Here is a 25,450-nt window from a genome sequence, read left to right as displayed (position 1 = left end):
AGAATTGGAAAAGTAATCATAAATAAAGCAGAAAACAATCCCCTGCCCTCACTGGTCTTCAATTTTACTGACCAAAATATAAAGAGACACACTAGGCCTACAAAATTGGCAGGTATTTCTATTAATTCAGTTAAAAAATGGAATCTTTGGGAAGATTTACCATAACACTTTTCTGACCAAACTTGATTTATCAATGACCTAAAAATCAGATGAAATATGATTGAAGATGCACAAATCTGCATGCTGCTATAACTTTATTCCTTTTCATAATATTTTGTGTTGATACACCGTTATCCTTGAATGAGTTGTAATGTATCCGGCTTCATTCATTTTGGTTTGTTTGACTTCCTTTATGAACACAGTGTGTTTGTGTCTGTACGGGGGCTTGAACTCAGAGTCTCAAACTCTCATTTGGCTTTTTCACTTAAGGCTGGAACTTGCCACTTCTGGCTTTCTTCTGACTACATGGAGATAAGGATCTTGCAGATGTGTCTGCCCAGGCTGGCTCTGAACCTTAGTCCTGAGATCGCAGCCTCCTGGATAGCTAGGCATGCGCAACTAGCTCCAAAGGCAAGTATTACTGAGCTTCCCCAAAGTACCTAGCGCTAAGTTGTGTTTACAGAATGAAGCATTTTTAAAAGTTCTCTGTTCCCAGATGATGAATGTTCTGCTGGGACATGCTTTTGTCATTGTTTTGTTTTCACATACAAGAAATAATGCCTAGGAGATATGACCAAGATTTAAAAAGAAAAAAACCAAACCCTTTCCTCTCTTTCTTTGACTGGAAAATTCACATTTTTCCCTTAGAAGGAATTTCAAGAGGAAAGACGGAAAAATTCAAATCATTGTAATAAAAATCGCGCCACTCAAGCAAACTAGTTCGCCAAGTACATGCTTTGTGTCTTAAGATGTTCACAACCAGGCCCCAATGGGGTGGGCCCAGATTTAAGCTTTGGTTGTATTTCCTTCAACTCTTGGAAAGGAGATCAAAGGAGCCACCCACTGCCTGTTCCTTGTAGAATCCCAATGCCATTTCTCTTTAACCTTTGTCAATCTTCCTTCTCATCTTAAGGGGGCATGTAGTCCCAAGATAAAGGTGAATTTAGTCTTCTCACAGTGACTTGTGTCCATGATAGAGTACAAAGAAAGCAAGAAGAAAGTGCCATTTACTGCCCCCTACTTCACAGATGCACAGCATATACCCATCAATCAAAGTTTAAATCACCTTTTAATCTTACCGGACCCTTTGGGTTTCTCTTGAGTGAGTACCCAAGGAGCCTCCCCATGTGGTGTCTATCTCACTCAGGTGCTGCTCAATGGCTGTGATCACGTCACTGGGGACCATCTTCAAGGCACTGATGTCTCCAAAAACCTGGAAAATGGTAGAAAATGAACACACATTATAGCACTATATTTTGCAAAAAAATACTTAGATGGAGTGCCAAAGTATGTTATTTTTTTCTTTTTTTATTATAAAACTGTTGTACAGAGAGGTTACAGTTTCATACGTTAGGCATTGGATACATTTCTTGTACTGTTTGTTACCTTGTCCCTCATAACCCCTCCCCCCTCCCCCTTTCCCCCCCTGAGGTGTTCAGTTCGCTTACACCATACAGTTTTGCAAGTATTGCTTTTGTTGTTGTTTCTCTTAGTTTACCCTTTGTCTCTCAATTTTGGTATTCCCTCTCAATTTCCTAATTCTAATACCAGTATACACGGTTTCCAATATACTCAGATAAGATTACAGAGATAGTGTAGATACAATCCAAGAAGGTGATACAAGAACATCATCAACAGTATAAACTACAGATACACATGGGATGTTGAAAGTAGTTACAACTGTGATATAACAATCATTTCCATAAAATGGAGTTCATTTCACTTAGCATCATCTTATGTGATCATAAGGGTATAGCTATTGGGCTCTTGTTATTTTTTTCTTATCCCCAGGGCCCTGGGGGTAAAATAGCAGCTGAAATATGCCCTGAAAGGACATGATCCTCCTAATCTCCTAAGAAACTTTTAATTTAGGCATCAGGGTTTAGTTCCAGTAGAGACCTTTATGATAATACAATAATCTTATCAAAAATATAAAGTAGGGACTTGGAATATGGCCTAGTGTTAGCATGCTTGCCTCATATACATGAAGCCCTGGGTTTGATTCCTCAGCAACACATATATAGAAAAAGCCAGAAGTGGTGCTGTGGCTCAAATGGTAGAGTGCTAGCCTTGAGCAAAAAGAAGCCAGGGACAGTACTCAGGGCCCGAGTTCAAGCCCCAGGACTGCCAAAAAAAAAAAATCAAAAGAATATAAAGTACTAGTACTAGATATTTAGTAATACAAAGCACAGGGTTATTATAAACAATGGAAATACATCAGAAAAGTGATTTTTTTCATCCCTGATTTTACTGGAACCCAAACCGCAGAATTCAAAACAAGGCTGGAACCCTGTGTATTGTACTTAGAAACTCTTGTTTAATGGAATGCATAGAGAAGGAAAACTTTCAATGACAAACACAGAGGATAACATTCTTTTTAATAGGAACTCATTGTCCCTAGAGATGTTTCTGCATAGACTAATTATCCTGGAACACAACTCACAGCCAGCCAACATCCTGTTTCACTTGTCCCACACAGTTTATCCTTCGCCTGGTTATAATAATCACCAATTCTGCTGACTTCATATGCCCCCCACATCTTGAAGATATCTAACATTTCTAAACATTCAGCTGAAGACTGGCTTTCCCCCAGAACTTGACCTCCTGAACTGGAAGCCATCCACGTGAGAAAGGCAGAGAGCCATATCTACATATAAATTGTGAACTGAATAAATTCCTCTGGATAGCAACCAAGGCATATGCTTATGAGACAACTTCTTCTTTGGTTACAGAATCCATTTTCTCTTTCTAGAACTACTCTTCCATTTCCTAATGAGCCCATAAATCATACAGATAGCCAATCATAAAGCTTCTCTCCAGGGTGGGCAAGTGGAGAGAAGGGTAGAGGGTGAAGGAAACCTCCTTCCAAGAGAGTGAGCAGTAGGAATAATAAAAGCCTGGAATGATGCAACAGCACCAGGAAAACACTGAGAAATATTAAGTAAACAGTTTTTTTTCCTTTTTCTTTTATGAATTACCATATGTTGATACCACAAGGTGTTTTCATTATGATAATGATATATTTGCATATAATGTACTTTGAACAAGTTCATTCCCCTCCTCTATATTTGTATTCTCTTCTCCCTTTTTCAAAGTGTTGGGTTTCATTATGTGTGTATGTGTATACATACACATATATACACTATATATACACATACATATACACACACATAGTAGTTCTTTTCTCTTAACTCATTATTTTTTTCTTTTTTAAAAAAATCTTTATTGAAAAGGTGGTGAACAGGGGAGTTACAGTTACATAAGTAAGGTAAGGATTACATTTGTTTTTGAACACCATTACCCCAGTATTCTTTACTTGATCCCCCTCATAACTGATTTCCCTTGTCCCCCAGCAAAATCCTATTTTAAACTCATGCTCGATTATTATTATTAATTATCATTATCTCCCTTGTTGTATGTCTAGGTTTCACAAATGAGAGAGAACATGCTATATGTGGCCATTTGAGCCTGGTTATCTCACTCAACATGATTATCTTCCATTCCATTTATTTTCTTTCAAATAACATACGTTTATTTTCCTTTATGACTGAGTAATAGTCCATGATATATAGTCAGCATATTTTCATTATCTAGTCATTAGTTGTTAGGTGCTTAGTCTGATTCTAAAGTTTGGCCACTGTAAACAGAGCAGCAATAAACATGGGTATGCAGTTATCTTTCTTGTGTAATAATTCATGTGCCCAAGAGTGGTATGGTGTGATGGTGTAATAAGATAGACCTGCATTTAGTATTTTAAGGATACACAATACTGATTGATGTTCAGTGTGGTGGCTGTAGTTTACATTCCCACCCCCTTCTCCCTGCTCATCCTCTCCAGTATTTGCTATTTGGTTTTTTGGTGGTTGCCATTCTGACAGGGAAGATGGGATATGAAGGCAACTTTGATGTGAGTTTCCTATGTGGCTAAGCATGCTGACCACTTATTCATGCATTCTTATTTTGTTTTTTCTTCTTCTGAGAACTTTCTGTTCAGTTTGTTTACCCATTTATAATTGGATTATTTATCCACGTGATATTTAGCTTTTGGAGCTCTTTGTATATCCTGGCTATAGTTCACTGCCTGGCTGGCTGCAAGAGATTTTCTACCATTCTGTGAATTGTCTTTTGATTCTGGTAATAGTTGCTGTTGATGAGTAAAAGCACTTTGAGAATGAAACCAACACATAGGTAAGAGGAGAAAAGATTCTATGATTTTCTGTTCTATTTTTCATTTATCATTTCCGTAAGACTAACTGTGATAATTCATTTCTCTTTGAGCTAATAACCACCTATCATATTTAAGTAGAAATACTCTAGGTGCCTGTCGCTTGTAACTAAGAGATGTTGAGAAAAGAGATACAGTTAGACTGCGATTTTTCCTGTTTTCCTCAGGCTCCTTGAACTATAGAATTTTTCCCTCACTTGCTTCTATATTATTCTTTTAAATATCTGTTATTCCTCATTATAATCCCTTTTCCCATCCTTGTTTCTGAGTCTTTAAATTCTAAGTTTGTTGTGAAGCATTCTGTCTACCATGGCATTCTATGAGGTGCAAATATAAGCTCTTTTTTTTTTCTTATCCAGAATACCCAAAAACATAAGCCAGAATTAGAATTCTAGAGCTTTTCCACAACTTTCAAGATACCTCTGCACTTAGCTCCATTGTGCCAATTCCTCTCTGTACTCTTGGAATACACATAGTAGATGTCAAATTTGATGGCAATTTATCTAAAATAGAATTATTAATTCAAAATGACAAGGTCACTCCTAAATTCTCTATGATTTACAATATTTCTTTGCAGTTGACAATTAATGTTAGACTAACAACTTTAGTCACTACATTTTCTAGGATATTAATTATTGGGATGTCTTCTTGTTTGGTTTTATTAATGCAAATTCCTTCAGGAAAAAGTGTTTGGAAGGAAGGAAATTGAGGGCTGGAATAAACAGAAGAAAGCCCTCATAATCATCTTGATTAATTATCTGAAAGCATTCATTTACTCCGATTTGCACCATCAGGGTCATGTGGTCTTCTGGGTTACCCTGGCTTTCTTACTTTACCTCTTTAATGATAGTTACTTTCTTGTCCTTGTCAAAGTTGCGAGCACACAATATCAAACATGCATCCTAAGCTAACAATGGTGGCTGACACCTGGGAGGCGGAGATTAGGAGGATCACAGTTTGAGGCCAACCTAGGCAGAAAAGTTTATGAGATTCCTTCTCAATGAAGAACTGGATATGGTAGTGTATACATGCTGTCTCAGCTATGGGAAGTCTAAATAGGCAAATTGGAAGACCTAGGAGTTTGCCTAACACAAAGATTGTGACCTAGCAGTTTGAGTAAAAAAAGAATAAAATTTTAACCAGTCCTATGTCAACTGCTAAAGAAACCTACTTGCAGTTACTTCTATGTTAACTCTGTACACTTTCCAATTGCTGCAAAGTGATTATAAAGAGATCTTAGACTATTTTACATTTTTAATCTATATAGTTAATTGTTTCCATGTGTTCTGGAATATAAGCTGGTAATATTATAGTTCCACTTATTACTATTGACCACATTGATTAAGGGGAAGAATTGTTGCCAGACAGACATTCCAAACAAGTTCGATCTAGAACAAACTACTTAATGTGCCATACTATAAAAATATCAAGGGTGAAAATTAGCTGGTACCTTATAACAGCAGAAAAAGACAGTGAACCATGAAGTCCGTGCAGTTTCACATTTCAAACATAGCATTATCCAAGAAAGATACTGAAAGAAACTGTGTGTGTACATGATCAATTACAGTGTCAAAACGCTGGGGAAACTTTTCACTCACTGCAGGAATAATTAAATCATATTTCTGAGAATGATTTGAATATGCACATACAAGTGCATGTGTATGCATATTTTATGTCACATATATATACATCTCATATATGTACATATACACATACATGCATATATACATTGCCCACATACATACACTTCATATAGAGCTATACTTTTCAAATTCCTTTAAGCTGCCTTTAAGAAATAAGATGCGCCATCAATGAAAATTACAGTAAAGAACTCTGAATTCTGCTCCTCTGCAAACATAACAATGGTGAAAATGGGTAAAAATTGTCAGAATCAGCTTTGTAGCCAGAAAAACTGGGTCTGGGACACCATGTGACCAAGGCTAAAGCCACCAAGAACCTGACTCAGGATTTTGTCATGGCAGTGTTTATTTTCAATTTTATGATTGTGAACCAGTGATATGCAAACACAGACACTGCCAACTGATGAGGCAGTGACGCCTACAGGGACAAAGATCTTTGGGTCATACAGAGCTAGTGTCTGTTGGTGACATGGTGACTGAAAATGTCATGGCACATCTCAACTCCTTCTGTCTTGTGTTTAAAGAAGGTCTGATCCTCTTTGTTTATATCTCTTGGGTATTAAAAAAAAGTATCTGAATTTCTTAGAACTCTTCTGACTAAAGCAGAGCTTAGGAAAGAAGCTTTTCAAATAAGGGGAGATGTATCCTCAACTTTCACACTGGAAATATTAAATTGATTATTATTTACAATGGAGTCAGTGGGGCGGGTCACATTCACATACCAGAAATACATAATATGGGTAAAGATTCAGTCAAAATTATTATGATCATGACCAAAGACATGCAAAGGAAGGATTAAACAGAAAGAACATTCTGGAAGGAAATCTGGATTTCCTTTTCACTCTTCACAGGATTCCTGTGTTCCATAGTCCCAATTCACCAAATTTTGGAGGCCACATGAGACCCATGCAGCTCTGAAACAAAGTGGAAGCCTTCCTCCTACACTCAAACCACAGAAATCTCCAAGAAGGGTCAAAGAGTCCCTTCCATTTAGGTGAAAACTGTAGATTTCCAAAATAGAGCAAGAAGCAATACAACACTTGACGATTTTAGCACTTTAGAGAAAGAATGGTTTGCCTTCTGAAAAAGTAGAAGCTTTATGTATATTTTTCTCAAGTGGTACATTTTGTGAAGGAGCAATCCTGGATTCATTCTCTGTGATTCAGCTAGAGTGGGAGTTGGGAGCCTGGGCCACGGTACATCACCACAGCTGGGAAAATTAGAAGCCAGTGGGCAGTCCTTTCATTTCTGCGAAAGTATACTTTACTTGGTTGCGAAATATTCAATGTTCTTAAGATTAAATATCTGAATATTGCTTTTGAAGGAGTGGCTGTCACCTTAAATCTCAAATCTAGTTTGTTTACTGGCTGTATTTTATATCCTTTAGAAAATGACGCAAAGTGGCAATAAAAATCATTGTAAGTATTCTACAGGGGAATATAAATGCCCCTTGGTTATAGTGTACATATCTTTATACATAATTCCAGTTTATTTTCCCCAGAATTATGTTAAATATGTAAAAAGCCCTTTCTCATAAAGGTAAAAATGCTAGATGTTTTCAAGTTGTAATTTAGCATTAGTGTCAAGATTGCTTCAGAAAATAAGCCACTGTTGCTATTTTATTCCCTTTAAGTGTCATTCTGCATACTCTAGGTGATTCTGCACAGAAAATAAACTTATATGATTTTATGTCACGGTTTCACAGAAGTGGGATTAAAACTAGTTCATAGGATACATTTGTAAATCTATCCTATTGAAAGCAACCATTTCTTCCTTTCTACATTGCTTTATACTGTCATTAAATAATCATTTCAAGTAATTATAGATGAATTTGTTCTATAAGCTAAAATGGAGAAAATAGCACTCTACAGATTCTTAAAGTGAATAAATTAATATATTTGCAGCTAGTTCTTAGGTTGATGTCAGTACCACTGCCAAAATGAATGCAAATATTTTAATAATGTCTTTGCATATAAATATAAAAAGATACACTCATGTTTAGGATTGTTTATCTTACTTTGCTCTTTTTGCATGACTGAATTTCTTGATATTTTTAGCAAACTGACATGAGACAGGCTTGTCCAAAGATGTAAAGTAAAAAAAAATAAAATCACAGTTTCTAAAAATGCCTACTCAAAACACTGGCCTCAAAATGCACATTTATTGATAATGGAAAATACAAAAATGTCTGAATTTTATAGTAAATTAACACTAATAAGTAAAAAGAAGCCTGAAAATGTATTTCATTTTAGTTCATATCATAAGGTATTATTCTGAAATCCAATTCAATAAGAACAATGCACAGAATTAAAACTAAACATTTTATTCAAGCTAAATGATTCAATTCCACTAATTTTGCAATACATATTTTAATTCTTCATCTCTATAATATTTATGTTAAATATGTAAAGACACATTTTATTCATATATCAAGAATTAGCTTAGTATTTTATTAATATATCAAGGCTTAGTTCCTTTGCATTTAATGCACCATTGAAAACATTTCTTTTAGCAGAATCCAAGAGACCCTTTAGGATTTCCTACATGATATTGTGTATCTATTATTTGTTTTTTGTTTTTTTTTCAAATTTTTATTATCAAACTGATGTACAGAGAGGTTACAGTTTCATTGTATCTATTATTTGTATTTTGTAAATTTACAATGTGTGTCTCATATAAGGCAAAGATTACCGGAGACTACTTCTTTCAAAATATAAGTATCAAAGTAGTAAAAAGAAATGTCATATTTTATAAGATTATACAACAGGAATTACTTTTGGAAAGACCTGGAAAATCTTCCTAATGTTTATAAACTCAGATCTCGGCGCACAGTAAATGGAATCAAAACAGTTCCCCATGACTTTCTAAAGAAACCACATATAGCTACATAAAATTAGCTTAGGTTAAAGCAAAACATTAGTAGCAGATACATTTTTACATTTTTCTGAAGTCTATTGGATTTCTTTAAAATCTGCAGTGTGCACAGTTCTCAAAAATACAACTCTAATTTTTCCTGTGTTATAAACATTTATCAAAATAAGTATAAAGTAATAAACATAGTCAGAAGTGCGATATTTCTCACTTAGATTTTATGAAAACCTAATCATGTCACAGTAAATTGCATTGACCTAATTATATGAAAAAATAAATTATATATTTGACACATATATACAGAAATATTAATTTTGTCAGTATTTAAGGAGTTAAAGTTACATATAGTAATATGTCAGTATAAATATTATGTGAATATATATTATATATTAACACATTCATATTAAATAAATCTACCTAAGACATGCACTGTGGTCTGGCAGGAAAATGCATATATTAAAAATATTATAATACTAGTGTGATGACTAAATTCTACTTGGACTCCTGCATTCTACTCTTTAGTATGTTGCCTAAAATAGGGTCTAAATTTTAGCTATGATAACTCTTTACAGTGAAAGTTAGACTAGACAATAATTCTTACTGAAAGAAATGGCAAAATAGTTTCAGGACCTTATTTTAAAATAACGAAATAAAAGAACTAACTCATATTAAGGTTGAATTTGAATGCTGAGGCAGAAAAGATTAGGAATGCACTTGACATTTTTGGCAATTTTTCATATAAAGCCATAAGCACTGCTATTACTATTTGCAGCTAATATATATTTCTAGTATTGTCATATAAGCAAAACGTGCCCAAAGGATACACTACATCTTCTTATGCAGGGGCCGTGCACAAAATGTCAAGTGGTTCTAAATTCAGAGGCCAAAATGTGACTTTCTTTCCATTTTGTGGAAGGAAAGAATTCCTTTTAATGTAATTTTCAGAGCAGGCGAAAACTATATAGAGTGGTGAACACAAGAATTTTTTTTCTTTTCAGTCTAATCAGCGTCATCAACAATGTGCAGCAACTTAGAGCATGTTGTGTTCACTACCCCAAACTTTTCCTATGGTTCATCTTCCATTTGATTGTGTGTTTCTCTTAGGCACTCCTGGGCACATTCATACCCATGTGCATACACACATACACACAAAATTTTCAAATACATGAAACAATCTTTTCTGGAAGATATTAAATAGTATAGTCATAAAAATTATTTTAAAAAAATTCTTTTGTCTAAGATTTTGCTCCACAACTGATTTCATTGAAGCACAAAATGTGGGGATGGCTCTCCCCATTTTTTTCAAGCAGATCTGCAGGATAATCTGCTTCACCTGAGATCCTCACACTGAGGGGGACTGAAAAGGAGGACTCAGCGTCTCTCCACCTGCCCTGGGTTACCCGGGGGACACGCCCTGGATTCCCTGAACAGCAGTAAAATACAGAGCTGAGTAAAACTCACCTAATAATAAAATTGAGTTTGGAGGGTTTTTTTTTTTCCTTTTGTCCTCCTGCTGCTTTCTATCAGCTGCACACTTTGTCACTAATTGGTTAACCTGTTATTTAGGCAAGTATTAATATTCTAATTTTGCAGACAAGGAAGCAGGCTTCCTGCTGTGTCTCCCCTGGCCCTGGGTAAGAGCTCTGCAGATGGGAGATTCAAAGTAGGTGACATTGGCCTCCTGAGACCCAGCTATTTGCCTTAAACCATGCAGGAGGCCTTGACAGAGCCTCCTTGGATCGCTGAGTTCCTGGTTCCCAGTTCTTCACTCAGACCACCAGGCGACACCGCCTCTACTGACACACACGCACAAAAAAAACCAAAAACCTTTTTCCCATTCCACCCCAACTAAAGCTCCAAGGATTTTCTTAATTGCGGCTGATACCCTGGGATCACGAAGCTTATTTGTAACTTGATGAATCTGCACCAGGCTGGCCTGGGTTTCTAGGTTTTGTAGCATTAAAAACTTCACAGTAACTTTGTTCTTACAAAATTATCTCAAGCTAACCCTTCTACTACCTACTGAACAAAGAGACATAGCATGGCTCAGTGGAGACTGGGGCCAAGAAAGGCAGAAGCAAACAAACAAAACAAAACAAAACAAAAAAAACAGGACAAAGGATCGGGCACTGGAATGATGACCATCTTGGAGAGGAGAAAGGCAGTTATTAAACGAAACAGAAATATGTGGAACAACATGAGATCTGTGTCGTCGGAGCTCACAAGCCTGGATACAAAACTTTATGATCTCATATTCTTGGCACATATGTTGTTTGCAATAAATTGACTTTAGATTCATGAAGTCCTATCTTTTTTTCTGTGTTGAAGTTGTTCTTTTCCAAAAGTGTGGCTTTCAATGCCAATAATATTTTGTATGTTTGTTTGTTTTCCATGTCAGTCTTGGGGCTTGAACTCAGCCTGGGTACTGTCACTGAGCTTTGTCACTCAAGGGTAAGCCCTTTACCACTTGAGCCACAGCTCCACTTCAGGCATTTAAGAACTTAACTGGAGATAACAGTCTCACTGGGCTGGGAATATGGTTTAGTGGTAGAGTGCTTGCCTTGCATGAATAAAGCCCTGGGTTCGAATCCTCAGCACCACATAAACAGTAAAAGCCAGAAGCGGCACTGACATTCAAGTGGTAGAGTGCTAGCCTTGAGCAAAAAGAAGCCAGGGACAGTGCTCAAGCCCTGAGTCCAAGTCCCAGGATTGGAAAAAAGAAAGAAAAGAAAGAAAGAAAGAAGAAAAGAAAGAAAGAAAGAAAGAAAGAAAGAAAGAAAGAAAGAAAGAAAGAAAGAAAGAAAGAAAGAAAGAAAGAAAGAGAGGAAGAGTCTCACTGCCCCAGATGGCTTTGAACCTCCATCCTCATAGCTCAACCTTCTGAGTAGCTAGGATTACAGGCATACACCACCAGCACCCAGCAATTCTTTTTCCAAATCAAAAGGCTTGGGTTTTACTGCAAACAGAAAGGAGCTATGGTTACTATCTGGCCTACATTTAATACCAGAATTAGGAGAATCTTAGAAACCAAGTAGTAAGTTGTATTAAAGGAGAAGGAATTTGTATAACCAGAAGATTGTTTTTAACCACTATAAAACTTTCAGGGGCTGGGAATATGGCCTAGTGGCAAGAGCACTTGCCTCGTATACATGAAGCCCTGGGTTCAATTCCCCAGCACCACATATATAGAAAATGGTCAGAAGTGGCGCTGTGGCTCAAGTGGCAGGGTGCTAGCCTTGAGCAAAAGGAAGCCAGGGACAGTGCTCAGGCCTTGAGTCCAAGTCCCAGGAAAGGCCAAAAAACAACAACAAAAAAAAACTTTCAAGAATACAATTCAGGTTACTGAAATGCAGCAAAATTTCATCCAGTTTTGTTTCCTATTTATTATTACAGCTAATTTGTAAATAAATTAAGCACAGTGTGAGCTTCTGTTTCTTCACATCCCAGAATATCTGACCACATTGTAGCATGATAGCTTTTATCAGTGCCTGGAACTGGGTGGAAGACATGCCCTAACTTCAGGATCCCTTAACAAATAAGATGGTATGTATTTCATGGTGGCTAATTATAATCATGTAGCATAATATAGAATCTAAAAATCCAATACAATTTTATAGATTTCCTTAAGAGTTGATTCTGTACCTAAAACAAACACAAGAAATTCAAAAGTTGAATTCAACACTTATTATGGCAAGTAGATGACATTACGAACTATCATATGAATTTTTAAAGAGTATTCTTTGCCTTTTTACTTTCTCTCATTCTTTCATTCATTCTGGCAGTATTGGGATTTGAACTCAATGCCTTTTACTTGCTAGGCTAGCACTCTACCATATAGACTGTGCTTTCTCCCCTGCTTTTTTGGTAATTACTGTGGAGATAAGAGTCTAGCAAACTCTTCTGCCTTTGCTGATCTTCAACTGTATGCCTCTAGATCTTAGCCATTTGAGTAGCAAGAATTACAGATGTATGCCACCTGGCCTGCTCAAGGATGTTTTACCTATGTACCTACTGGGGTCAGGAGATACATAAAAGAAAATAGGAAGATGGCTGAATGGCCAAGCAGCTACCTGAAAGTAACTTTTCCTATTCGTCAATTTACTCCCAGAACTGGGATTGTTTTATAGTTCCTGTTCCCTGGGAAAATTAACTTACTACTAAAAACAAGTTTTAAAAAACTGAAGAAAAACATCTAGTGTTTGTAGTAAGTAGTAGAAAAGGTGCAAGGAAAATAGTTTGGTCCTAAATCTATTTCCTACACTGGAAAGCAGATAATTTAGCCCAAAGGTGAGAAAGACCAGGCACAATTGCTGCTGCCTTGAAGGAGGGTACTGTTTTAGTATTAGCTGTAATTTTGATGTACACAAGTTTCTACCAACACCCAAGCCACCACTTATCCTTATAACAGGCAATGGGTCAGGCAGGTCATCTCTTGGTTCTGCCAAAAGTGAAAATACTTTATTGTTAGTATAGTGTTATGGTTAGCCCTAGACAAAGGTTTCCAAGTTGAATGAATTGAATTGAGTGTGATCCATAATACTTTCTAATGTTCATTATACCTTAAAAAAAGTAGCGCTAACAATACATTACAGATGTTATCTCATTAATGTGTCCCAAATCCCTGTGAGCCAGGTAGCGTAAGTATTCATAACCCAGTTTTACAGACAAGAAAATAGGCTTAGTGGTGAGAAATGACTATGCCAAGGTTACAGAGCTGAGGAAAGAGGGAGTGAATGGAAGAAGGAGCCTGGTTCTGGTCCATTCTGAGCTCATGGGCCTCCACTACCTCCAGCTGGGCGTTCCCTTGAGGCAGAAAGACAACTTCATCATCTCCAATGTTTATGTTATTCCAGTGCACTGGGTACAGGCTTCTTTAAGCCTATTTATGTGACAATAGTTAAGCTCCAGCAGCTCATTCAGCAAATGAAAGTTTCCAAAGCAAATGTTACCAGAGTCTGGAAAGCCAAGTGTCAAGAACAACCCACCACCCGAAGCCTCAAGGAATTCAATCAGACACAGTCATCCCCTTTGATTGCTGCTTGCTACAATGTTTGGAGATTTCCCTTGGCTTATTTGGTGCCTTGGTACAGGAGAAACAAATGGAAGTTGATGGGAAATATTTTCTGGCCCAGCCATGCATTTCTTTCTTTCTTTCTTTTTTTTTTTTTGCCAGTCCTGGGGCTTGGACTCAGGGCCTGAGCACTGTCCCTGGCTTCTTTTTGCTCAAGGCTAGCACTCTGCCACTTGAGCCACAGCGCCACTTCTGGCCATTTTCTGTATATGTGGTGCTGGGGAATCGAACCCAAGGCCTCATGTATATGAGGCAGGCACTCTTGCCACTAGGCCATATCCCCAGCCCCCAGCCATGCATTTCTTAATAAATGCCTATGGGATCCTCCAAGTGTTCTAATTGAGTTTGGACTGGTAGAGAAAAAGGTGAAGCACCCTGCAGGAAAGCCTGGCCTCTAAGCACTCAGAAGTTTTTTTAAGGTTCTGTTGAACAGAATTTATATGAGGATAGAATTTCCTCGACTGTACTCCAATAACAGTAACAGCTAAAGATCATAAGGAAATTGTTCTGAACAGAAATGAACCAACCAATATCATGGCATTGCTAAATACTCTTGGTGAAATTACCCCAAGTTCCCATCTCCGTTGACTTCGTTGCCACCAAGTAACTCCACTCCATATTTCGTGAGTCAACCACACCTCTAATTTCAACACCCAGAGCCTTAGATTTCAACATGTGATGAGTTCGGTTTCTAAGAATATGATGAAACGCTTTTAAAACCTTCAGAATCAGCACCTCTGAAGAATAATCTTTTAAGGAAAAAAAAGAGTCTGCCTTTAAAGATCTATGCCAAATGCTACTTTAAAAACATAGCTCTGTAGGGTATTTTTCTGGATTTGAAATTTTTCTTTTCATGAGGAAAATGAAATGTCTCTATGAATTCATTTAGTCATTTTTAAAAAACCATTTCTTTCTGAATGATGGGTAAAGGAAAACCAGATACACATTATTATTACATCAAAAGTGAAAGATCTTACCACATCACCATTTCAAATTATGTTTGGTTGAAGTCGTTTTAAAAAATCAAATGCTGAAACTCACCTGCTTCACCAACCCTTAGAATCTTTTTTCCATGAACCTGCTGCTGTTTATAAGTCACCTGAGTAAAAGTTATCACAGACAAAGTTGTCATACACAAAATACTCCTTTGCATTATTTTGTCTGTTACATTGCCTCTCTTCAACCAGCATGGTTACGAACAGAAAACTTTTGTTTTGCCTATGAGGTATATTCGTTTGCTGAGGCAAAAACTAAAATACACCTTCTAGCTACTGTAATTTTAGAAATGTGAATTATATTATGTGTACTAAGTAACACTAAGGTCTTTACAATCAATTATAGACAGATACAGGCATATGTGGACAAATATACTGTAATACAGACAACATCTGCATATAAATATGTTCATGTATACATACCTCAATGATAGTCCCATCCGGGAGTCTGAGAAAATGCCGATAGAGTTCCTGGAAACCGCTGGGATACAACGTGTATATAGCTATGTGAGAAGTCAGAACTCCTGGACCCAGTGCAGACTCGGGAATCGTACTCTGATGCTGGAGGTCACAACTAGACATGCTGGACTCAATGCCATGGTCTTTCCACAGGTAATCACACACTGCCACCTAGTGAGACCAGAGCCCCCCCCACCCCCCAGACCCAGAAAAGAACGGGGAAAAAAATTAATTAACTTCTGGCAAGAGCATAGCCGATGTTAAATGATTTTACAATAAATGTGAAAGTCTCTGCCATCTGTGGTGCCTTGCTTCCTTTCCATGCATATTTTTATGACATATATCTAAATAGTGAAGATAGACAAATCCCCTGTGTGTGCTCTATAAAGTTAATTCTACATAGATGAAGCTGTAATTGACTCCCAGATTAACCCAAAATAGGGAAGACCAAGCAGGCTGTGACAATGACAGTATTGAGTCTTAAAAAAAAAAACTTTACAAATGGTTTTATGTTTACTTTTTTTCTTCCTTTCTTCCTTTCTTTCTTTTTGCTTTCTGATTCAAAATAAAGTTTTGCTTTTTTACTTACTTGTGCTATATCAGGGGTTAAGTTTTTGGCATCCATTGATTAGTGGACAAGGTATGTTAAAAGTACATCTACTCATGCAGTTTTTTGTTTTTTTTGTTTTTTGGGTTTTTTTTTTTTTTTTTTTTTTTTTTTTTGGTTCTCTGGCCAGGAATCGAAACATGGCAGAGTTTTGGTATACTGTGTGCATTTTCCAACTTTCCTGGTGTTTCTTGGTGGTTATCCCCAGTTTTGGACTTAATGGACTTTATTTCTTAATAGAGATTCTCAGGTACGAATTTCATTGTCTAAGACAATGTACCCTGTGGGACCTTCATTAATGTTAATTGAAATGTGGATGAGTTGAAAAGGCCCACTTCTATTGCTTGTTAAGAATATCAGCAATGAGGGCTGGGAATATGGCCTAGTGGCAAGAATGCTTGCCTTGTATACATGAAGCCCTGTGTTCAATTCCTCAGCACCACATATATAGAAAAGGCCAGAGGTGGTGCTGTGGTTCAAGTGGCAGAGTGCTAGCCTTGAGCAAAAAGAAGCCAGGGACAGTGTTCAAGCCCTGAGTCTAAGCCCCAGAACTGGCCAAAAAAAGTATGTGTATATATATATATATATATATATGTATGTATATGTATATATACATACATATGTATATGTACGTATATATGTATATATGTATATGTACATATATGTATATATATCAGCAATGAGAGTTAGACAATGCCACTCTAAAATTTGTTCATAACTGATAAAATCCATGTCCTTGAGATACTTGTAATGTCTTTTCCTATTATTGTTGAGCTATATAGAAGGTTCCTAAAATTTCCATCTTACATATTCACAGAGGGCTATAGTTTGGACATAAAGTTTTCAACACATTTCTTTCCTCATTGACTTACTCTAAGACAGGGAAAACCAGCCAAGCTGGGTGCGGTGGCTCACACCTGTCTGTCATCCTAACTACTCAGGAGGCTGAGATCTGAGGATCACGGTCCAAAGCCAGCCCTGGCAGGAAAGTCCAGGCAACTCTTATCTCCAGACATGGCTATATGGCTCAAGTGGTAGAGTGCTAGCCTTGAGCTGAAGAGCTCAGGAACAGTGCCCAGGCCCAGAGTTCAAGCCCCATAACTGACAAAAAGAAAAAAAAAGGAAGAATCATTCATTTTTCCAAAAATTTATACCAAATAAGCCTTCTAGTTAACTGGTCTTAGCAAGATTTAAAAGTACTTTAAATTCTCACAAATACAAAAACATTTAATATGAAGAATCTTCTGGTTAATTATTATTTAAGCCAATTCTAAATAAACTCTCAAGAATTGAGTGAGAGACTTTGTGAAAATAAAAAGGGAGCAATCAATAATTGGGCAGATAGGAAAAGAAGTTGTAACATTCTTAAAATGACTTGAAAGACAGAAAAGACAAAAAGATACCCTATGGTTTAAAACAGGTTAACTGAGAGTCCATTAACAAGTAAGATCTTGAGACAGTATAAGTATGCTCTTTACACTACAATCTAGCAAGAGTTCAGATTCCAATAAGCCTGATTCTGACAAGAATGCCAAAGGAACTTTGATGCCGAAGATCAAAGTCCACTGCCATCTTCCCATCTCAGAAGAGGAAATTAAGCAGTCCTCACACAAGGTATGCACACTGCAAAGCAGATACATGGCAAGGCACCTCACACAAGGCAAGTGTGTGGCATGACAGGGCAAGTACAATGCAAGTATATGGACTATCCATAGTCTCACTTAATCCCATTTTCTCCTATGAAAGCTTTTTGTATCCTGAAATCCTCTGATAGAGAGGGTCAGAACTGAATTAAAGTATGCCTTTCCATCAAGTACTATCTCCTGGGAATTTGATGAATAATGGGAACCTTGCATTCTAATAAATCTAGAACATACTTTTTGTCCAATTTCACTTGTTCCAAAAAATAATGAAGTTCCAAACATACCTTCAGTTTTATGTTTCACTTATGTGCTACTTACTAAACAAAAAGATTAATGAATATTCATGCCCAAATTATGCTTACTTATTGATCATACTGAAAGTTACATAGGTGCCCATTAAAGGACAAATAGATAAAGAAAGTGGTGTATATATAAATCATGGAATATTATTAAGCAATAAGAAAGATACTACTGATATTTGCAACAACATGGAGAAACCTAGAAGACATCAAGTGACATACATCAGGCAACAAAAAGACAAACATTGTGTGGCTTAATATATAAGTGGAATCCAACAAAAGCTGACTTCATAAAAGTAGAGAGTAGAATAATAGCTACTCATAGTGGGGAAGGGGAAATATGGAGAAACTAGCCAGCAACTATATTACAGTCGATTGGAGGATTTTTTCCCATGGTAGGATAACTATGACTGTTTTGTACTGAATATCTCAAAAAACCTAGAAAAGATTCTGAGTGGTGCTCAAAAATGATAAATGTAGGTGATGAAAGATATCTTACATTTACCATGATTTATTATTGCATAATATCTACATGTACCAAGACATCACACTTTACCCCCCAAATACATGCAATTATCACACACTGATTAATAACCAAATTTGGTGGTATTTCAGTGGATGAAAAAAATCATAGCTGAGAATGGAAGAGGAACGATGCGGTAAAGACTTAGACATGCTGAAGTGTACAATGGGGTTCACAGGCCAGCAAATCATCCTTTCCCTGGTTTGTGGGACTTGAAGCTCAAAGATGATGATGTTCTCAAGACTCAAGAAGCTGTGCAGACATGCTATATGTAATTCATAAACACAGTAAGCTTCTAGAAGTTTAGAAGCAGAAGGAAGATTTGATCTGGCTTGTGATGGAATAATAAAAAATGAAGGGTCCACCAGAAGGAAGAGAGGTTGGAGACTACCTCACCTAAAATGGAGGATGAACTCTGCATTTAGGTAGTGACAAATGGATTGCTGACTGACACACTGTTTTCTATGTATGAGGTAGGGAAAATCCGTCACGTTGCTAATCAGTTAGACAGTATCAATGAAGAAAACATCTCAGAGGTGGCAACAAACTAGGACTATGCTGGTCAACAATTCCATTGAAATGAAGTTTCTGTGTGGGGGGTAGGGTTGTGTGTGTGAGTGGGTAAGTGTGTGAGTGTATATGCCAGGCCAGAGACTTGAATTTAGGGCCAAGGGGCTGTCCCTGAGCTTTTGTGCTCAAATATTACACTCTACCATTTGAACTATAGGTCTGCTTCCAGCTTTTTGATGGTTAATTTGAGATAAAAGTCTCATGAACTTTCCTGTCTGGGCTGGATTTGAACTGCAATCCTTACATCTCAGCCTCCTGACTAGATAAGATTATGGGTTGGAGCCACCCACACTTGGATGAAATGCAGTTTTTATGAGCACTTAGGACAGGAAGTCTAGAAATCAAACCAGCAATAGACATGTTCAAGGAAGAAATTTATAAAACTATGCTAAAATTGTGCTAGCAACCACAATAGCATACCATATAGAGTATAATTGTTTCAGAATTGACATGGCAATCTAGTGATCACATTTGGCAAGACCATACACTTCCAGGTTAGATCAGGACTCTTGAGAATCCAGGTCCTAGAGGCAGTATCTAAACTGGCTATCAACTCCGTATCTTGTACACAGCTCCAGGCCAGGTTTTATATAGGTCTCTTCTTAATGCAACATCAAACAAAGCCATGATGACAGGTGCACATGTAAAGAAACATGGAGGTAGGCACATTTGTAAAGCAAGTCTTGCTTTAGAAGCTGATTCCTTTCCAAAGGCAGGTGGCTTGAAAATTGAGCCAATAAACTATGTAGAGTACATTAAACAATAATTCTTCCTTACTTTTTTCTTTTCTTCTTTTTATCACCCTGAACCTCAGGAAATAGGATAGATTGCTCTTTGCCCCAACACATCTTTGACTGACATTGGCAAATGTCTACAAGGGCAAGGAGGGGTAAGAAAAAACTGGGAAGTAAGTCTGATTTTGTGGCAGACCTTGAGGTGGCAATTTTTATACCACTAACACCAGTGTCACCACCCACATCCACTTGTGACTTTATATGAGCAAATCTATACAATTAGGAGAATTGTTTCAGTTTTATAGACAAAGCAACTGGGGCCCAGAAATGTTAAGTACCTTGCCCCCAAACCTCGTTATGTCATGATTTTAACCTCGGACTCACTTCCCTTCCACCATCTCCAAATTCTCTATGCTCCTGGTCTCTCTTTTTCAGTTTTACTTGCTCTCTTCTGAGTGAGTTTGACAAGAGAAAGTAGAACTTCTCTACTCTTTCTCTCTTAATCTTTGACATTCTAGGCTGTCTCACGGAGTTGCCTGTATTTTCTGTCCATCCATAGCCTGGTGGCAGAAGCAGCAGATCTTTTCATAGGAGTTTCATCTCAGTATCTGCATTGTCTCTTCTATTATAGAGTGACAAAGTAGCACATTCACTTAACACCTGATCTACAACCACATCTTCCAAATAGCACTATCGGTAATAAGGCTGATACTTCCATTTCCTTTGGACTGGATCTCATGTCTCCTTCATTTCCATCAGATCCTAATACCCCAGTCATAATCAGGCAGCACTGATACTTTAACCCAGGTTAATTTGATTCTTGAGCCCACAAACACATTTGTGGTGACACTATATGGTAAAACATTTGCTCACATTCGCCTGTGCTGGTGCTGCTATAGAATGCAGAAGTGTCTGGACCTGACTCTACATGCTGAAATTTCCCTTCAGTAAAGAGTCATACAGAAGGATTTCTCTCCCATAGGTTTTGATTAAAAAAAAAAAAAAACACTTTAGAGAAATAGATTTGTTATCCAAACTGTTGGTGGCAATCACTTCTACTAACATGCCATGGGAACTCACAAGGTTCTTGGCAGATTCAATAGGAAAAACTTTGGATCATATTTTTCCCCTCTTTTGTTGGGGGTGAGAGTTTGAAGTCATAATACTAAAGCAACTTGGTTGGCAGGTCTTAAGAGAAAATAATCAAACATCCACAAACAGCAAGAAGCTTGCATTTAGAGATGACTCACTCTTGTTTGAATCCATACAACCTTCTGGAAGGAAAAAGGGAGAGAGAGGGCACCACCTAAATGAGCAAGAGCGAGCACCCCACAAAAAATCTCCCTAAAATGTTTTAAAGATCTGACATAGGAGCTTACACTGAAGACAATATTTCCAGTTACCTGCTGATCTATTGAAAGTTTTTATATTGGCTATGAAAACACAGTAAGTACCCTACGGGTAATTGCTTTTTTCATGGAACTTATAACCAAAGATAGCCTCAAGCATTTGGGGATGCTGAGCTTTAAGACTTCCTAAAATCTTCCCTAGAGTTAAGAAAGTAGGGCAAAGTAAAGAAGAAAAAAAAAAGAAGAAGGAAGAACGTGGATTAAAAAAAACAAGGACAAAACCAGAAGAGCGACTGAGGGGAGTAGAATACAGAAATGGAGAAATGAAAAATTGCCATTTTTTTCCTTTGGTCATACAACTCAATCCTGAACAATATATGTAGGTAAACACATATTTTCTTTAACTCAGTTCTGCTTATTTTTGACTCCGTGTCCTTAAAAATAACAGTTTTGTGAAAAACTGCTTGGTGAAGTAACTTATGACATTTGATTACTAAGCTCAATTTCCAATTGTAATATTTCCCATTTAATTTTATTTCAAGCCACAAAAGCAATGCCAAGAGAGGGAGAGAAAGACCTGTTAAGGCAAATACCAGACAATCTGGACATTCTTGCCTAGGGTAGGTGAGGGAAAGAAAGAAGGAAACAGGATGTGATTTTTCTCTAAGTTGTTTTTTCAATGTATGGTTTGGATTTGCATTTGCTAGTGAATGAGTAATGATTAAAGTATTTCACCAACAAAATAATATCCATGGAAAATTGGAATCCACTCCTCAGTATTTCTACAAAGAGATAGTCAGTTAAGAAGACAGCTTCAGTGTCCTACATAATCAGAGGTAAGCTCCACAAGTGTCTCTCCTGCCATTGACAATCTCTTTCATTAAACCAATCAAACATGTCTCTTCGTTTCCAGAAGAGCCCAGTGTGAGTTAATAAATCTATTGAGACAAGCAAATCAAGAGACTACACATATAGGACACGGGTAAGGAGCTATAAAGCTGGCCTGAATCTGGAAGCACAAAAACAGAGGAATCCACAAAACCCCAGCCCTGTGAACAATAATCCTTAAATGAAATTCATCATTCAGCAGAAAAACATGTTAAAGATGGTAATTCAATGGTAGATGAAACAGGCCGGAACAGGTTCAAATGCTGCATATTTCACAACAGAGCTTAATTAAAACAGGACTATGAGGCTGTTAATTGCATTATAATAGTTCAGCATGAAATTAGGGCTGTTGTGAATGCCCTTATAGTGGAGTTGTTTATGTTATTATAATTACACAGTAGTACATAGATTTACTGCATAGATACATTTTTAACAGCTTTTGGGTGGATTTCTTTTCTCTTCTCATTCGAATTTTGCACTCAGTTTCCAGGTAGGGCAAGTCAGCAAGAAAGAACCAGGGTCAGAAAATTAGGTCATACTGGATGATCCAGTTATTCTTCTGGGTATTTGAACTAGAACTCTAAGTTGTGTATGATGATGGAGATTTTACTACATGAGTTGTTTAGGAGCAAGCCATTTGGTAGGAAGGAAGGAAGGGAGGGAGGGAGGGAGGGAGGGAGGGAGGGAGGGAAAGAAAGAGAGAGACAGAGAAAGAAAGAAAGGAAGAAAACAAGAAAGAAAGAAAGAAAGAAAGAAAGAAAGAAAGAAAGAAAGGAAAGGAAGGAAGGAAGGAAGGAAGGAAGGAAGGAAGGAAGGAAGGAAGGAAGGAAGGAAGAAAGAAAGAAAGAAAGAAAGAAAGAAAGAAAGAAAGAAAGAAAGAAAGAAAGAAAGAAAGAAAAGGAAACTACCCAGGTGCCAGTGAATAAGTATCTGAACCATCAGCATCTACTGAAAGCCTAGTGTGATCTCATCCCATGGTAGAAGGTAGAAGAGCAAACCAGGGCATCATGAAGAGAGCTCAGAAATTGATTTTTATAACAAATCCTTTCTTGCAAGAACTAACCCAATCCCATAAAAGTGGCATTGATTCAGTCATGAGCACAGAGAGCTCTTGACATCACTGCTTCTTATGCATTATCCATTAGAGATTAAGTTTACAATCTATGAAATTAGAAGTTATTTTCAATCTCTAGAACTTCTATCATTAACTAAATGTAAATTAATGCTGAAGGTAGTATCTGTGTTCTACCATATCATATTTTCCAGTATAAACAAACAATGTCAAAGATTCACAGATTGTGTATAATAAAATAGGCTAACACCTGTCCACAGAATATAAAAGATGTAAGAAGAGTGGGTTTTCATGTTGCAAAAATGATAGCACTTCCTTGATGCATCCAGTTTCCCATGTTTGGTTCAAGCACATAGCATTTAGAAGAGACAAACATGGCAGTGACATAAACATTTAAACATTGGCTCACATCCTGCATCTTAGAACCACATATCTATATGATATGTTCAGTTTTATTTTTATATTATTGCTAATAATGATGACTGTTATTGTTATTATTATTGGTTATGATTCCAGGGATTGAACTTAGGGTTTCAAGTTCCTTTTACTCATTTGCTCACCTGATGATCTACCATTTTACCCATGACTTTGAGCTGATATTTTGCTGGTCAGTTGGAGATGGAATCGCTTAGATGTTTTTCTCTTGGGCTGATTTCAAACTATAATCATATGATTTAGCTAGAGTTCCAGGCATGAGCCACTGGCACCTGTATCATGTTTCAATTTCTATGCAGTCAATGTATGTCAGCAATTTTGCACATTTCTTCATTTTTGTATGGCTTTTAATAAATAAGAAAAAAATTAATAGAGGATTACCTACAAAGAAGTAAATAAAATGATTTGGCCTGGATGTTTTGTTCTTTAACATAACAACTGTGGATATACAACAAACACTACAATCTGAACCAATTTAAAGAAAAGCAATAAATTATGGTAAATTGCCAAAAAGCTATGTTTCTGAACAAAATTAACTGTTTATAGTTGAGATAGGAAGTGTGCTATTTGAGGAAAGCTAACTTATACACATGTTTGTATATACAATCTATCAACACAGCAAACTATCAAACAACAATTTACACCTCATATCTACTAGTGTAAATGTATCTCTTATACCACTACTACAATTTTTAAATTTAATTTTATTGTAAAGGTGATTACAGAGTAGTTACAGTTACATAATACGGTAATGAGTACATTTCTTGTCTAACAGTTTTATCTCCTCCCTCATTTATCTCCCACTTTCCCTCCTTCCTAACTACCCCCCCCAAGTTGTAAAGTTCATTTCCAACATACTGTCTTATGGTATCACTGTTGCATTGGTTCACCATTTGTCCTTTGTCTCACCATTTTGTTATTCCCCTTTCCTTCCCCAAATCAGATTCTTTTTAAACAAACATCAGGAAATTATAAGAAATTTGACTTCTGGTTATAATATTTTCAAATCTCTAAGAAACAAGAATAAGTGTGAGGAAAAATTGCAGGGCATGTCATGAAAGAAAGTCACAGATAGGTCTTACCATTATTTCTAAGGTTTTTGTCTGTGGGTATGCATGTAAATGTTAATAGTAGTAACAATGTGACTGTATAACCACATGCTCTGGATGCGTCTCAGAGCAAGTAGAAGCACAGAATGACCACCTTCTACCACATTTTCCTGTTCACATTGGCTACTTACAAAGTTAACAATGCATTATGATTTTGTAAACACAGTGTTAGGAACCTGAGATTAGAAGTTAAGACAGAAATGAGGGATATAGGAGTGAGGAAAGAAGGAAGAAAAGTCAGGGGAAAATTCAGCCACCTCTGCCACTTACTTCTCTGAGAGATAAACTCTATAGGTGGTGAATGCATTGCTTTACTAGTTACTCCTTATGGTGACATGGCCGACAGTGTTATTCCCTATCTTCCACTGCACTGCATTTTAAAGGCAAAGTATGAAAAACGTAAGTCATATCCAGAAAATTGGACAATATCTCCAACAATATTTTCCTAAATATCAGAAAGCAAATGTGAAATTTCAAAATTCTCTGTAATGTTTTAGTTACTGATATGACAAAACAAAGGGAAAGTAATTGGATTCACTTATCTCAGACTTAAAAAATTGTGAGTCCACTGATCTGAAGGGAACAAACCTGACCAAACAGCTTTCCTTTACAGATAGTAGAAAAACATTAACTCTACTCTCTTAAAGCCCAGTAGTTGTTAAATCATTGTTAGAAATAACTTAATCTGGCTGGGGATATGGTTTAGTGGCAAGAGTGCTTACCTAGTATACATGAGGCCCTGGGTTCGATTCCCCAGCACCACATATACAGAAAATGGCCAGAAGTGGATCTGTGGCTCAA

The 25,450-nt window shown here is 36.9% G+C and overlaps 1 protein-coding gene across 1 annotated transcript in view; it reads right to left on the bottom strand.

Moving 5' to 3' along the window:
• Window positions 1-1,234: 1,234 nt before the first annotated feature.
• Window positions 1,235-25,450, bottom strand: part of LOC125353670 — a gene marked incomplete at its 5' end in the record, with an annotated part of 258,574 nt that continues 234,358 nt past the window's right edge. The window contains 2 exons of the mRNA XM_048349341.1: window positions 1,235-1,372; window positions 15,385-15,591. Coding sequence (XP_048205298.1) covers window positions 1,235-1,372; window positions 15,385-15,591 — 345 coding nt within the window. The remainder of the gene's footprint in view (window positions 1,373-15,384; window positions 15,592-25,450) is intronic.

Source organism: Perognathus longimembris, chromosome 6 (assembly GCF_023159225.1).
Source record: "Perognathus longimembris pacificus isolate PPM17 chromosome 6, ASM2315922v1, whole genome shotgun sequence".
In the NCBI taxonomy this organism is placed as follows: domain Eukaryota; kingdom Metazoa; phylum Chordata; class Mammalia; order Rodentia; family Heteromyidae; genus Perognathus; species Perognathus longimembris.
This window is presented reverse-complemented; position numbering and strand designations above follow the sequence as displayed.